The 16257-nt window shown below is 35.9% G+C and overlaps 1 protein-coding gene across 2 annotated transcripts; it reads right to left on the bottom strand.

The window, feature by feature from the left end:
• Window positions 1-351: 351 nt before the first annotated feature.
• Window positions 352-15350, bottom strand: LOC146160516 (ovochymase-like). Of its 2 annotated transcripts, XM_083385940.1 has the most exons (13): window positions 15211-15350; window positions 14619-14791; window positions 14272-14361; window positions 13215-13350; window positions 12790-12900; window positions 11574-11638; window positions 11192-11349; window positions 10866-10973; window positions 6210-6361; window positions 5590-5741; window positions 4371-4518; window positions 3432-3965; window positions 352-3179 (listed from the first exon to the last, which is right to left on the bottom strand). In XM_083385940.1, the coding sequence occupies exons 1-13, from the start codon at window positions 15284-15286 to the stop codon at window positions 3091-3093; spliced, it is 1992 nt and encodes a 663-aa protein (XP_083242066.1). In that variant the 5' UTR covers window positions 15287-15350; the 3' UTR covers window positions 352-3090. The 2 variants fall into 2 exon arrangements, with proteins under 2 accessions (XP_083242066.1, XP_083242067.1); XM_083385941.1 differs by lacking the exon at window positions 10866-10973.
• Between the last annotated feature and the right edge of the window lie 907 nt (window positions 15351-16257).

Here is a 16257-nt window from a genome sequence, read left to right as displayed (position 1 = left end):
TCGCAAAAAGCGCAGGAAGGTTGCGTTTAAACGGCTTAACTTTGCGTAACTTTAATTTAGTATTGGCCTATAATAAACATGACATATTTGGCACACCAAAACACATTTGTCGTGCTCAAAGTATAGACTTTTATCAAGCTGTTTTTTGTAAGATGTTTTAACTCCATAGCAGAAAGGTTGTATATAAACCACGTTAGAATTTTTCGCGAAAATTTATTTTTATTTTTGTTATAACAGAATGCAATGGCCGTGTTGCAAAAATATTATTGATTTATACAAACGGTAAAAAAGTTTTGGTCTACCGGACTTATAGCCTGTTGTCACATAAATATAAGATGTAAGAGAAACACTTCTGGGAAGCGGGATAAAGTTTATTTGATTTGACAAAAAGTTACTTAATGCGGACTATTGCACAAAATGGCCGTTATACTTAGGCTAATGTTCAATAAAACTACTTAACAAAATATGCAATGGTATATGCACAGAGACTTTGAACATAAAATCGCTACAAAACATAAAAAATAAAGAAAATGAAAAGTGGTGCGCAGCGTGAAATTTTTTTTGCAGTTACTTCCCTTAAATTGGCAAAATATAGTTCGGAGAATGGTATGGCCTGGTGCACAGCCCTTATCCATAACCTTTGATCTCTATTAACTGTCCAAGATATTAGATTACAATTAGAATTAGAGCACACAAGCTAGTAACAAATTAGATTAGAATTGGAATTAGCCGCATTTTGCTCTAATTCAATGAATTAGAAAACTATAATTATCTAGTTGTCCAAGTCTGCCTGAAAGAATCGGTTGGCGCCCATCAGGGGGCGCGCCTCCCTCCTTTCAGGGTAAGACCCACAGCTGTTGTAGATCGTTGTTTCAAAAGTGTTTTTGTCGCAAGTCGAAATCTTATCTGTTGGAGCGGTCGCGATTCAAGTGGTGGCCGAATATTAATAGAAGCAAGGATCAAGTTAAGCCGTAACGTCCAGGGGTTTCGTTAAAATTGTTTTTCAGGTACGCGGTGCCGATTAAAAAAATGTTAGTTTTTACCAAAGTCATGTTCCCTTTTCAAAAGGCCGTTTGCCATCTCCCCCTACTGGATATATACTAAGATTAAAGTTGCGTGTACTGAATGCATCAGTGTGCCTTACATCAGTGCTACGTAATTTTCTTTAATTTGCGGTACACCAATAGGATTTAAAATTGTCGGCAGCACTCTTACAAATTATACCTAAAACGACGATAAATGTAGGGATAATATCCTGTGCAGCCGAAAAGAAACGGACTGTATATGGCCACATGTGCCTAAGGCGCAAAATTAAAAAATATATTTTTAGGCATTAAAGTCCTAAACCAACCTGTTATTCATGGTAAAGGGGTATGTGGGCATAGAGGATTTTGGTTAAAACAATGCGTTTTGAAATAAATTTTATCAGATCCATTTACCCGATATAAGTGGCAAATTTGAATTCAAATACTTCAGATTTGATTAGAACATCCTTAATCAGTCAAATCTTCAAAAGCTTTGATACTGTATTGTATAGGATTTTTGTGTGCGACCTTTATGACCTATTTTTGTGCCTGTATATAAGCGCAAGTACACAGGATTGTTGCATTCGTTACTAAACAAGAAATGTGGGGAAACATCAGAAGCCAAAGACCAAGGAACGTTGTATACCTGCATAGTTACAACTTCTGTCTATACTAAATTTTGTGGTTTTACGACACTTCTATAAATTCTTAAGCTGCTTAAAAGTAATAAACTTTTAAAAAAAAATTTTTATTCATGAAGTCATATCCTAAAACTATGTTTTTTGGCCTAAACATATTAGTAAAAGTATATTTTCGAGCCCAATGAGTGATTATAGGCCCAACGCGCCAGGTTCCTTCTAAATTATTTTTTTGTCGATTAAACCCAATCGAATGATTTAAACATAATAATGAAATATTTTTCTTGTTATGACGTCATCTCAGAAAATTTGGAAGCGATTCAATAATAACAGTTTTTATCGCTTCGGTTGTAAGATTTTTTTAGGTTTGTTAACCTTTTGTTAATATGTAACAACAAAACTGGCCAGTAGCGCTAGCGTGCGGCAGGCCTATAACGGGTATTTTTGCTGATGATTTCTACCTTTTCGAATAGGTTGCGAATTTGAATAGATAGAGCTAATTTTGCAATTAATTGGTCTGGAAGCGTAAAAAATAGACAAAACAATTTCAAAGAGAAAAAAGACCTTAGGAAAGTTGTGTGGCGGTCATGTATGGTTGAACTGCTAAACTTTCAAGTTAGAAAGACTCAGAAAAATACTTTAAAAGCTATGAATGTAAGGGCGATACCTTCACACTGTATCCATAGTTTTATGTTTTTACTGCTAGAAATAGATTCCCGTTAGCGTAAACAAATGGGATATATATATTACGAGGTCAAAACCAGGCCTATTGAAAGCCCACTATACGTGAAACCACCACGACAAGGATGGATCTATAGGCGTTTAGTTTGAAGGGGCATGGAAAAACATGTTACAAAGCTATGTCATAAAACAATAAATATTTAAAAACAGCTGTTGTTTTCGAGCAAACTCTTGCGAGAAAATGCAGCTGAAGCCCAGTCTAATCGCAAATTTGCTAAACGGCAATTAACAAGATACGTGACGGTCGTGAGGCATTAGGCACATACAGTACAAGAAGCTCGAAATAACGGCATAGTGCACTTTACTGTTTATAAGTCAAGGCGCAAAATGTCAAAGTATGCATAGCGCATTCGGTGAAAATAGTTAAATAAAACGGATAAAAGTTTCGCACACAGCGCAACACGGGGCTTCTTAGAAGAAAAATAGAAGAGCCAGAGCAATCGATTTTATCAAATGCCCTCGCTTGAATATTATTATTTTTTTATTTTAGAACTTGTTTCGGTAAAATATTGAAATTGGTAATTTGTGAATATTAGCTCGTCGGTAGAGGTTTGTTAGGTAAAACTGCAAAGCGGCAACTGATTATGCGGATAATAAAAAGAAGAATAGTTTCGAATAAATTAATAGAAAAATTCTCACAATGATAAATTGAAGTCTTAGATAGAAGCAATTCTGGAGTTGAAGAATCATCTAATGTTGACAATTGCGACACAAACAACAAGGCATAATAATTTGACAGGAACCACCACCGAACAACCAGCATCGCTTGTCGTTCCTGCACAACACCAAAGTATTATAAATGTTAAGGAAATGTATCCATGACATATATTGATGTGTTTATTTTAACATGTAACATTCTTGTCTTAGCAACAATAACATAATTTTTAAAACTGAGTTGTACTATCGATCAATTTAGGTATAATTAACTTTATATTTTGGTCGTGTGTTTCCAACAAACATTTGGAACTTTGCAATAAGTTAATTGGAATATTACATATAGGTAAAACGACCAAAAACGTATACTGACTTTCGAAAAATTCCGTTGCGGACTGAAGTTGAAATGGGTCGTTTGTACTTTTTCTTAGGGTGTCACTTACGGCAGAACTGAAAACAAAAGTGGTAGCAGTAATAATTTTATCAGCTGGGCCTGAACTTGACAACGTGGCAATTTTATTTTCCGAATCAGTTGTAGCTGCACTTAAGAAGGAAAATTGCGAGGTTGCCCCAGTCATCGCCTGAAGTCGTGTCGATTCGACAGAGCTCGCTGACTTTTTAGTCGTGGCAATAGAAGTGTCGGATGTTGCCTCAGTCAACACCTGAAGTCGCGTTGATTCGACAGAGCTGGCTGACTTTTCAGTCGTGGCCGCAGATGTGTCGGCTGTTCTTGATAAAGTAGTAGAAGTAACGGATTTGCTAATGGTTTCAGTTTGTGTGGTTGACGTACTGGTGATCGTGGTTTGTACTAAAGAAGGCGTAGTATTCGGTAAAGTGGCAAAGGTTGTCGTACTGTTTTTCGAGCCTTCATCGTCAACAACTCCCTTAGGTTGATTATCTGCAAAAACTTGAAACGAAGCCAGTGTTAGTCGAAACTCCAGGTATAAAACCTCAAAACTACTTTTAAGTTTAGGACAGGCAAGCTGTGATGCTTACTACAGTGAATAAACTGTCGCTTGATAAACATCAGGCTTAAACATCATTGGTAAAGGTAGTATAAATTGCAAAAAATTAATAACCGTTTGTTTTGTAATCGAGGATTGCATACATCTTTGTTAAGTGTTGTTCCGCGAAACATAGCATAATAATAAAAAATTGTCGCCATTGTTCGGCAAAACGCTATCTTACAAATCAACATGTTCTATCAAGCTTTTTAAATAAAAACCCAATCTATGATAATTATGAACACATAATAAATACAGACAATAAAGCTTCCAATATAGACTTTTGCGCTTTCTGTAAATTTATTTACCTTTTTCTATCCAAGAGTAATATTCCGACACTTTGGAATAAACTCCTGGGTACTTTTTATCAGCGCAGCCCTTCCCAAAAGAAGTTACGCCAATCTGATAGAACCTATGCGCATCAATCAAGCACACTAAAGGTCCTCCCGAATCACCCTTAACATAAAAAATAAAAAATACGGTAAAACATTCAATTAATTTTGCTTCACGAAATTAAAAATTACGTTAGCTTATTTTGTCTTTGTAAACATTTGACTATACGTATTATTTGGCCATCAAGAAAAAAATTACTAACATAAATAAAACAACTTCTGTTCAGATAATCCTATTGCTGTATCAGATAATCCTAATGTAAACCTTTGTATTTTATCTGCAATTTTTTTGAAAGCCGTGTTGCTATCTTCATACATACAAAAAAGTGTTTCTAAACTGCCTAACACGAAACTTTTTATTAACTTGATTAGACTACAGTCCTAATCGTGTTTAGCTTGACTGTAATGTGGAGAATATCCAGTGCCGGATTAATGCAGGGTCTGATGATGCTGCAACAAGACCCATAAAAAATCGGATCATTAGACTAGTGTTTTGAGTGCATGTTCGCTTCCTCACAGCTTGAAGGTAGAACTCAATGACAAAGTTCAAACACACCACATCCTTAAGGTACATTCATAAACAGTGCGGTAGGCTTGAACAACATCAAAATCGTGGATGCTTCTAATCCTACTTGCAGTGTTAAATATGTCGTAACAAACCCTAGCAGGCTACGCTAAAAAAGTCGATATACAGAAAATCATTTTTAAATCATTTCAGAAAGTGATCAGAAGTAGACTATTTTAGGTTTAAGGGAGAGACGAAGAACAAACGTGGTTGGGTAAAGCAAAAAAAACTAGAAAAGAGAGAGAAGAAAAAACAAGAAAGGTTGTTGTAAAATCAAAAATGTTTACTGACATTTTTACAGAAGAGAAATAAATAGACCTCACGCTAACAGCAAAATACTCTAGCAAAGCTAGCAATTCAGGTCAGACACAATAAACAGATCTTAAAAGATATAGGCCTATATATATTTCGCCAATCAAGGCATCGTCAATATATCTTAATTCGAATGAATGAACTCACGCTAATATATAGCCTCGGGTTTTTTTGAAGTCCTAATCCGGCCCTAAGAATATCTATATAAATTAAATTCTGTTTTTATATTTTTTTACTAATATTAAACGTATAACTCACCACACAACTGTCTATTCCTCCTTGTATCGTATCTCCGGCACAAATTGTGTTCTTCGGTAAACTCTCGTTGTACAAGTCGTTGCATTTACTCAGCTCCACAATCGGAAGACGAACTTGACTTAGTTGATCGGGAAACCGTTGGCGCTCCGGGTCTTTAGGTAACATCAAAATTTATAACAAAGCAAATCACTATAGAAAGGCTAACAAAACAAGGGGTTTATGTGAAATGTGATGTAATAACACGCATTGGGGTAGCCAAGGTATTTTGCGCCCGGGATCAAACTATAAAATTGGCGCACCCTCCTTCATGTTAAATCACATTTTCTTTATAAGCAAAAACAATTCAAATTTTATTAGAACATTGTATTTAAAGAGGAACCCTTGTTGTGAAAATTTTGTAAGCCTCATTTTGGCGCCCCTGTACGTTGGCGCCCGGGGTCATATGTAGGACATACCGGTGCCTATACGTACGGTCTTACTCGAGTCCCGTATCCCGAGTCCGACTCCGCAGCCCTGAATGCAACCTTTGTTTTTTTAAATAAGATTGTGCTGTTCAAGTAGGCCTACTATAATATTAGAGTATTCTTTATCTTTTGTGAAAACATATTACATTTACTTACACAGGCTTCCCCATCCTGACGCGATACAGATTGTTCCCGGTTTAACATCATAAGTTGCGTTCAGATTTGGAATGCAAATTGGTCGAATAAGGTTGTCGTAAACAATCGCCGTTTCCAACCAAAATAAAGCAATGTCATACTTGTGGCTATTCCTAAAATAAAAATTGTCATGGGTGCAATTGATTTCGCGTTGCGTTGCCATTTTTAGCATTAACATAGGAAAAAAATAAATCGTATAAAAACTGAAGAAAACAATTTGACAGATATAAGTAGAAAAAAAAAAGGCTATATAATCTTACTCCGTCTATTTTACTTTCGCAAAGGTGTTCTTTTTTTCAATATAAGGTTACTTTTCGGTGCTGTGACAGCATGCAAAAGTTCGTAATATGTAAAGTAGCGTGCTTTGTTAATGGCCTGCAAAGTGCACTGTGCCCCATCATAAATTTCTATGACCCTGGCGATAACCATGCTGGCAAGAAAAAAATACAACCTTGATGATTATGTCGCCAGAGCGACCGTGCATTTTTGGATGATTTCTTTCGACAAAACCCTTAACAAAGCCTATGGAGGTGGTGGAGGCTTTGCAGACAAAATACTGTACCGGTAATAACTATAGGGCGATTATTTTTCACTTCAAAAATTCATTTTTTATATAGGGCCACATGGCAGTAGAATTGACAAATGCGAGATGGATATATTTCTGTTATGGTCAATCAAAGAACATAAATACCTATTAACCCAAATTGTCGTGAGCATTTTTGAACTTGTCGTTGAGTTCAAAATTTAGTATTGAATTACATTCAATTATATTTCAACTGGATTGTATTTTTTCAGAGGCCGACATAAATTGGCTGCTATCCTTTTTCCTAATAGATTTAGCTTGTTGTGTTTTTGTTTCAGATAGTTATGTATCTATTTTATAGTTTAGTCCAGGGCAGTGGTTCTCAACCTTTTTGTTCTCGCGACCCCCTTTAAGTTTTCGATAACTTGCGCGACCCCCCAATTATAGTGTATGATAAATAAACCTGAGTAAATAAAAAAACACATTTTAAAATTGGCAAAATTCAAAAGGGAAAACATCTAGTTTAGGATTGTATCAAAATTTGGCTAAAATGTGCTATGCACAACAAGCTAAAGTTACGGTTTGAGCCAGGCCAGGGTTGCCAGAGATTGACATTTTAGGTCAAATAATATTTAGCATGAACCTAGTGCGAAACTAAAGGTAATCAATGGAGGTAACTGTTCTTGATGAGCAACCAAAATTATTTACAAATTTACAAAACGGTTAGTCGTTAACAGCGGTGCAATCTGTCTGTAAATTATATTTCTCTTTGCCAAAACGTCAAGACCAAAATTTTATTACCGGTATTCTGTGGATGTGTTTGAAAAGGCTATTTAAAATGTTATGAAACCGCTAAAAAAAAGAAAAATACTTTGCCTGTAACCTATTGCAAACCTAGCACAAATTTTATTGTTACTTGGCCTAAATTTCAATTTGGAACTAAAGCGCCCTATACTACACCTGATGCTTTAGTACTGCAGAAAATTATTGCAGAAATACGCATGAAAATCGCGAACAATTTTTCAATTAACGTTGTTAAAGTTGCTATAAACAAAGTTTGTAGGCCTCGTGAGCAGTGTTCCCTCTAAGAAAATTTTCTACTGCGCAAATAATTTTTTAGTACGCAAGAATATTTTTGTGGTGCGCAAGAATATTTTAAGGCTGCGTTGGCAGAACCTCGCGGCAGATCAAGGTTTTTGTTATATTAGGGGTGAGGCTTGAAACTTTTAAAGATGACGTCACAAAGCGTGATTACATTCAACATGGATATGGCAAACAATGCGTTCGAGCGAAAAAAAAATCCGAATATTTCGGTTAAATTGACAAAATGTTTACGATGCCTTTCGCGCACAATCAAGAATTACAAACTATCCGCTCATTAGCATTTATCAAGATGATTTTGCCAATTTGTGAGGCCGCCATTATTGACCCCACAGCTGTACCCGCACCTAAATCGTGTAAAAACTGTAATTGTGTTAAAAATTTTCGTTCTGAAAATAAATTTCGGTTTCATGATCCCGAATTATTGTCAAACTACACTGGTAAGTTCGGCTCTGTTCTAAACTCATTTTTTTCTTGATTTTTCTGAGTAGACATTTAATTCTACGTGAAATAAAAAACATACACAGCATGGATGATGAAAACGGATTAGACAAAGTAATTTATTACGTCACAATCGTCAATGCGAATTTAAATTATTTACTTGCTTTTAGTTACAATCAAACAAAAAAAGGCCAATACGAAATGCTCAAACTTTGTGGCAAAAAAGTGAAAATTTTTGGTTTTACTTTGAGAATAATTTAAGTGCGCAAAGGCAAATTTTACTGCGCAATTTGTCCGATGTGGCTGCGCAATTGCGCAGTTGCGCACCTTAGAGGGAACACTGCTCGTGAGCCCGTGGTTTTACTTCATCCCACAATGTTTTCAAACAGTTCGGTCAAATTAAGACAGAAAGCTTACTGTCCTAACGATTTGCAAACCGTCGGACACAGCAGTTAAATTACAACAATTTATTGTTTTTGGTTCAAATTTTAGGCCTTCTGGCAATCCTGGTTTGAGCGTCCATTCATTTTTATTAGACATCGTATGACTGAAGCTAGGCTTGATTCATTAATTGAAAAGTGTAATAGTGACGTCATAAACGCGACAGGTTCACAGTTGCAAAAGCCGCACAAAGACAAATGTTAGACCGGCGTTTCTTTTGGTCCTTCTATACTGCTAAACTGTTAGTTCATATTGCCTAATTCTTATTATTATTTCCTTAATGAAATTGTACATGGCGACCCCCCAGACAGCACTTTGCGACCCCCTTGGGGGTCTCGACCCCCAGGTTGAGAACCACTGGTCCAGGGGTTCTTTACACTGTTTCCCCTTATTATCCATTTCTGTCCAGATCAAAGTCCCATTAACCAAAACCAAATTTAATTTATTTTGCTATTTTGTCTTACTAAAAATATAAAACAGTGTTATTCAACAAAATATACTAACAATAACGCAGTCAGCTTGCTTATAAAAAAACCCGTAAAACCCAACGACAAAAATGATCACTATGAAACAATTCTAAAATCGATAAATGTCACTGTGCTTGTTCGGTTGTTTTAAACGGACTCAAAATATCAAAAATGGAAATAAAACAACTTTACCACTGTGAGATTGTTTGTTACATTTATAGTTACAAATATTCTGGTTCAGCTGTTTACACACCTGCTATCATAAAATTACCCACATGTCGGTAATTACCCATAGGTTAAGAACCGCTGGTTTTGACCAAGGGTCGGCAACCCCTGGTACGCGTGTCACTTGTTGAAACGGTGTCGAAATAAATTCCAAATTAGCGGGCACATTATTGTGTTTGTGACAGATCGTTTTTTTCAGCAGAGTTAGGGTATATGTACAGAATTTAACTTATGAAAATAGGTTTGATGGCGTCTCCCGAGATACGTAAATTATATGTCAGTTCATTTCAAGAATCCTGGACGACATATTTTGGATTCGTTTGTCGAAACGACCTGTAGCTGTCAGTGGCGTAGCCAGCCGAAAATTTTAGGGGGGGCCAAAAAATTTGGACTTTTTTGTTTAGCTTTTGTCATTGTATTAACTCCTGTAACGAACACAAAAACAATTCTAGCAAACCTTTTCGAGCAGCATCTGAATGAGTGTTAAACGCAATTCCCAAAACCATTAAAAGAGCAAAAACTGTCTAAAAGTAGTAAAACTACATTAATATATAGAAAACGTAATATTAACTATATCGTTTGTGGCTTAACAATGCATGAAAGTTGAATGTCTGTGATCGAATGTTATGGTACTGCTCATAAATGCTAAAAAAAAAATTATTAAGAATAAATTTTTATAAATTTTTTTGGGGGCCATGGCGTAATTTGTTAAAAATATCTTCCATAAAATATTCGTTACTTGAGTCAGCCCTACGTTTACCAGAAAAAATAAACTGATTTGAATTCCACCGGTGTTTAGAAAAAACATCAAAAAAGCTCCTAAAAAGTGAACGACGACATCAAGATACTATTAATCAGTGCTCTAATGACTTAAGTAAAACAAATTAAATGCTTTACATTGCATTTGAGTTATTTTTAGTTGAGTTATTCTTCACGATCGGTCGAGTTGATCAATTATGAAAGCTTAGCGTTTTAATTTTAAGTCAATGACATGACTTGAACGTGACTTGCTCTCATAACGACTTGACTGGGACTTGACTTGGGCAAACGATGACTTGGACTGGGACTTGACTTGTCATATTTGCAAAAGACTTGACTTGAACTTAAGTCATTTCAATATGACTTGTTTACAACAGTGCTTTTAATACAGTTCCCCATAGAACAAAGTATGGCCATGTGATAAATTTGTGGCTAAAGTGTATTTAAACGTTTACCGAGGTAACTGACTATACTAAGTAGGCTATCATGCGCCGCAGGTGCTTTTAGCACTATAGACTGATATTATTGTAACACACGATGTAAATACGTAGAAAATTCTTCCTACACAAACTAAAACAAGCTTAATCAACAGGATATAGGCCTACGTTGCCTGTCAGGCGTTAGACGACGTTCGTCGCAGCATTCAATTTCTCCACCCACCACTTATGGTAATCAGGATGAGTAATAATCTTTAGAACCCGATGTGCAGTTTCGCCTTTGTTGCCTCTGTATTCATGTCGACCCACGTACACCAGAACGTCATTAACACTATTGATACACAGATACAATTCATAATGAGCCTAACGCACGATTGGTAGCCTATTTTGATTTTTATTCAACAGAGACCGTCCATCGTCATTATGAAGGACAACCTTATGGTAGAGTTTCTCATCACATTATGAAGAAGTATATATTAAAATTTTCATTGCAATTAGTCTGTCTATACCTATTTTTTAAATAATAAAAGCTAAAAACTAACATACAACCTTCCGAGACTATTAGTACAATGAGCTGCTGTCAGAATCCAGCGGTCGTTGAGGATCGAACCACCGCAATAATGCGAGCCACTGTACGCGTATACCAGCATCACTTGCCAAGGAAAGGAACCCCGTTTTGCAAAACTGCCGCCGACTATCCTTAAGGACTGAAATTTGAACTATTAAAACCAAGGTATAAAACCATAATGAATTTAACACAAATGACATTTTTAGGTGGGTCGGTGTGGTTTGAAATGAATTTATGTTTAAAGTTATAAAACTGTTTGGGTATATTATTACAAAATAACGGTAGAAAGAACATTCGTCTGTGATTCGAAAGTGTGCGATACCTTAACACTGCAAGTTTTGTTTAACCGTAAAGGCTACTTACCCATGGAAAACTTGCTGCGACAGTTGGACTTCCGCACTGGGGATAAGTGCTTGAAGAGTTGTATGCTAAAACATAATTATATAAAATTATTAATACTATTTTAGGCATGATGCTACAGCCCAGCATTTTTTTGGCTGCCCGTTATTTTGGCAAAAATCACATGGCCGTTTTTAAAGCGTTAAAATAGAACAATTGATTAAAGCAAAGAAAGTTTATCCACCTCAATATATTGCTATATTGTATTTTATTATTAGCATCTGAAACTGTTAATTAATAAATTATCTGCCAGGGTTCCTCTATGACAGCGGTTCCCAAACTGGTGTCCGCAGACCAAATGGGGTCCGTACAGCAGTTTCAGAGGGTCCGCAAGGAGAATTAGTCTTTTAAGTTTTTAAACATTAGTCTATATGTTTTAAACATTATCTGTCATCTTTATTGTTCTTAGTTATGCTTTATTATTCGATCATAACGTGTTTTATGATGTCAATTGTGACATCATAAAGCATCTATTATGCTGTACTATCTGCTATCAGCGAATCGTTCGCATTAGTTAGAACAGGGTGGTCCAAACCCAGTTGCAATTTCAGCCAAATTGATCTGGTTTATTAAACCTTTTTGCGCGAAATGATAAAGTCTTTGTAATTTAGCGATTGGGGAGTATGCAACATCTCTTTTACGCGAACATTCTAGGCTTATAAAATGCAGTCTTCTAATTAAAATTTTTGTCAAATCCGCAAATTTTTCGCGCTTTGCGCACACCACTTTTCCCAGTCTCATAGCATTCGATTTTATTTCCGCACAAGTTCGACGACAGAAGCAAGTTTCTGGAGCGTATCTGTCTTTCGATATTACTTTGTGACGTTATCTTTAAACATTTCATGCTTCGACCAAACGAAAAACGTTGATCCGCTCCTGGTACGCATTTAGCCTACTTTATGTGGCCCGCAAAGAATATGCAAGAAATATTGTGGCCCGCGATGCAGTCAAATCGTGGACCACCTGAGTTAGAAGGTTGTTACATTAGAAAGAATCGTGACTGTACTAGTGTATTACAAGAAATATGGGTCAACTGACCCTTGAAATTTTATAGGGCGGCGAAATATCAAAATAATTGCAACGGGTCCGCCAGGCAAAATTTTTAGAAAAGTTTGGGAACCACTGCTCTATGAAAATCCTAACAACATGTTTAAAAACCACTCGATTAACATGTGACTACCGCATTCTATCTCGTCGCTGTCGTCTGTACAGTCACCGGTTGCGTCGCAGTGCTTTGAGATTGGGACGCAATCCCCATTCCAGCAAGTAAAGTTTGATGTGGAACAGGCATCTGTGAAATTTGTAAAGAAATAAAGTTTTAAGTAAGGGGTTTATACATAAAGTGAACAACAACAATATTTTTTTAATTTCTAAGTTTCGAATAGAAAATGCTTAAAAAGTTTACAACGCAAAAAACAGTGCTAAATACATTATGCTATAGCTGTGACTATAACCATAAGTAAGTAGGATACATCCTTTATATTTACACTTATTTTGGTTGTTTGTTGCATTGAGGTAAACGCAGGTTTTATTTCCATGCTATATAGTTTATAAAGTAAGTTATTACCACGACATTTAAACATACGAAGAGGAGTTTGTACGGACCTTGAAAATTCCAAGTTAAGAAAAAACCTCTTGCTGTGTCGGCACTGTCGCTTTTGAACACAAAGTTAATAGTGGTATCAGCTTGTGAAACAAAGTTTCTGGGTTTTTCCGATCCACAATATTTACGTCCACCGAACTGAAGACATAAGTCGAAAGAAAAAGTATGCAAGCAACTTCTAAAACGTTCATTATAAATTGATTTCATTAGCTATAGGATATTCTAATGATAATTGTTGTAAAAACTTGTGGCTTGGCTTAAGTGCATTTCAATGACTTGACTTAAGTGCATTTAACCTATAAGTAGTTTAAGTAAAAGACTGTGTGTTTGGACAAATGACTTGACTTCAACTGAAGTCAAATCAACTGACTTGGGTTGAAATGAAATGTTTTTAACATTTTTTTCGATCAAAGGTGTAATCCGAATTGATTTAATAAAGATGTTAGATCTTGTAGCGTTTTATTAGCGCACCGTGTAACATTTTTCAGGACAATGATTGAAACAATGATAACAAAATTTGTATTGTCTCTTTATTTTCGAAATGGTAAAGCTATCTTATGTATAATAAATAAGGCGATTATGTTTTGACTTGGCAAAAAAAGCTAAAATTCTGTTAAAATTTTGTTTTTGTCTTTAAAAAATGCATATAAATCGTTTGCAAAATTAAAAAAAAAAGTAATTGGTCAGTAGTCAGTAAAACATCTAAAACGTGTGGTTGACGACGCCAAGACACTAATGCAGTACTTCAAACAACAAATTTTGTTTAAATCAATGATGTCTAATAGGTCAAAATTTTGTCAAAAAATTATATTTTTGGGTCAAAATTTGTCAAAATTCCAATTTGGTAGGTCAAAATTTATCTTTTTTTAGGTCAAAAAATAATCGCCCTAATGATACGCCCTTTAACTCTTTACAACTGTAAAACTTTCATAAATTTACTCACTCGTGGCGTGGTGTATTTGAACGCAAAAGCGACTCAGTTAAACATATTTACATATAATCTGTGGAAAGCTCTCTCTGTGCGCTACTATAGGTTACTAGATACACATAACGACTAACCGTTTGGTTTTCCAAGTAAATAATGAGGTGATCGTATTGACAAGATCCATCGTTTTCTATTTCCTGGTCCACAAAAGTAACCCGTATCGCCTACATATATGTTAAAGTGGGAGATGTACAGAGAGCTCCAAATTTGGTCTTGTTTAAAAGGATGACGCGTAATATCGCAAAAAAGCATTACTTGCAAAGCATCAAACATAGGTTTGTTAGATATTTTACACATTTCACACTTTTGTCGTAATTTTGTACGGTTTTTAAGTTTGAGTTACTATCGTACGTTTACATTAATCATAATAATATGGCACCTTAATTAGCAATCAACAGAGCAACGCCACGTCTGATCGTACCTTTCCAGGTGGTGAAATCACAGTCCAATTGCACATCAAGTAGTTATTATAATGTTGCGGGTAATTTGGCGATGAAATGTTTCCAGTAGTGCTATTTAGAATAACTCCATTTGTGCAACCCTGCAACGTCTTGTCCACATGATAGGAGAGTTCATCAACAGATACGGCGTTTGCTGGAAACAAACAAAAAAAAATGTTTTATAATGTGTGTATTTCGAGACGAAGGCGCATTTTCTAATCCGTTAAAAATGTTAAGGGGGTTATTTAAGGCCCGTGTAGTTCTATGAAGACCCGCCTTTTTACGTACGTCTAGATCTAAACTATTGTCTTTTGACCCCTTACCATGCAAAAAACCTAAAAATTGTGCACCAAACTTAGTTTTTAAAAAACAGCAGTACTCCAATAGCAAACGTCAGGTCAGAAATCTAATAGTGCAAACTAGTCGTACAAAAAATCTAGTAGTACGAATGCTTACCAAACGTACACAAAACTACTATCGCATCTATCGTTGTACAAGCTAGCACTACGGAAAAAACAACAGATTTTGCTTAATTTTATAGTTAATGCAATTCAAGGACACCAGTTACATTACCTTGTAGGTGAAAAACATGGCGTTGAAAATAAATCAGCATACAAATTACAAGAAAACGGATGATAGTCGACACCATGCTAATAAGGTCGCTAAGCTAATATACCTCTCGACTAGCGATAATTCCAGTCATAACACTACATACATAACGAGCGTAACTGATGTGTGACACCTTATTATTCTCTACAGGCAAGTGTGGGTGGATGCGAGTCTCGCAAGACACGCCACACAGAGATTTAAAACGGCAATACGGCTATACGCTTTACTTCATCCGTTAAGCAGCATCATTTCCTATAAATTATTTTTATGTAACCTTTGTCATGTAACCTAAAGACATTATAGCACCATTGGGAATCAGACGTTTTTCAAAACGGAAATTTTGCCAACTTTATCTACTTAATTCAATTTCGTTGCTCTATTCCCAAATCTACAATGGATTACGATTTTGGTCATTATATAGACCATGCAGTGCTTTTCAACCGGGTGTATGGTGTAGCCTATCAGAATTGTTAAAGGGTGTACCGCATTGATGAGGTATTCTGGGGTGTACAAGATACCGCATTACAATAAGCCTATTATGGGGTATCATAATAAACAGGTTTATCACCAGACTGTCTGGAATGTACAATACATGGCACAACATGTGTTTAAGCGTACGTAGCTTGTAAGATACTGTATTCTATTTGACATCATAACCAAATATTTCTCTTGATATTCGTTATTTAAGGCAGGGTTTCCCAAACTGTGGTCCGTGGACCATTGGTGCCTGGTGGTCCGCGTCGACTGCGCAGGTGATCTGTGGCGATATGACAAGAAGTTAAAAATTCGCACATATACGTTGTACAGTACGTAACCTTTCAAAGATAATTGCCGCAGTTACTCACAACTTAATGATTTCAAAAGATTTTGCTATCCAGTATCGCAAATTGTACTTGTTGCGCTTTCGTTGTAGTCAGAAAGTTGTTTACCAAAAATTCTCGTATTTCTCGTCTATGACGTAATAATGTATTATTGTCGCCATTCAGAAAAATACAGGACCAGACTTTTCCG

Source organism: Ascidiella aspersa, chromosome 3, assembly GCF_963924565.1.
Source record: "Ascidiella aspersa chromosome 3, kaAscAspe10.2, whole genome shotgun sequence".
In the NCBI taxonomy this organism is placed as follows: Eukaryota; Metazoa; Chordata; class Ascidiacea; order Phlebobranchia; family Ascidiidae; genus Ascidiella; species Ascidiella aspersa.
The sequence above is the reverse complement of the archived record's forward strand: the minus strand, read 5'-3'. Positions and strand labels throughout refer to the sequence as shown.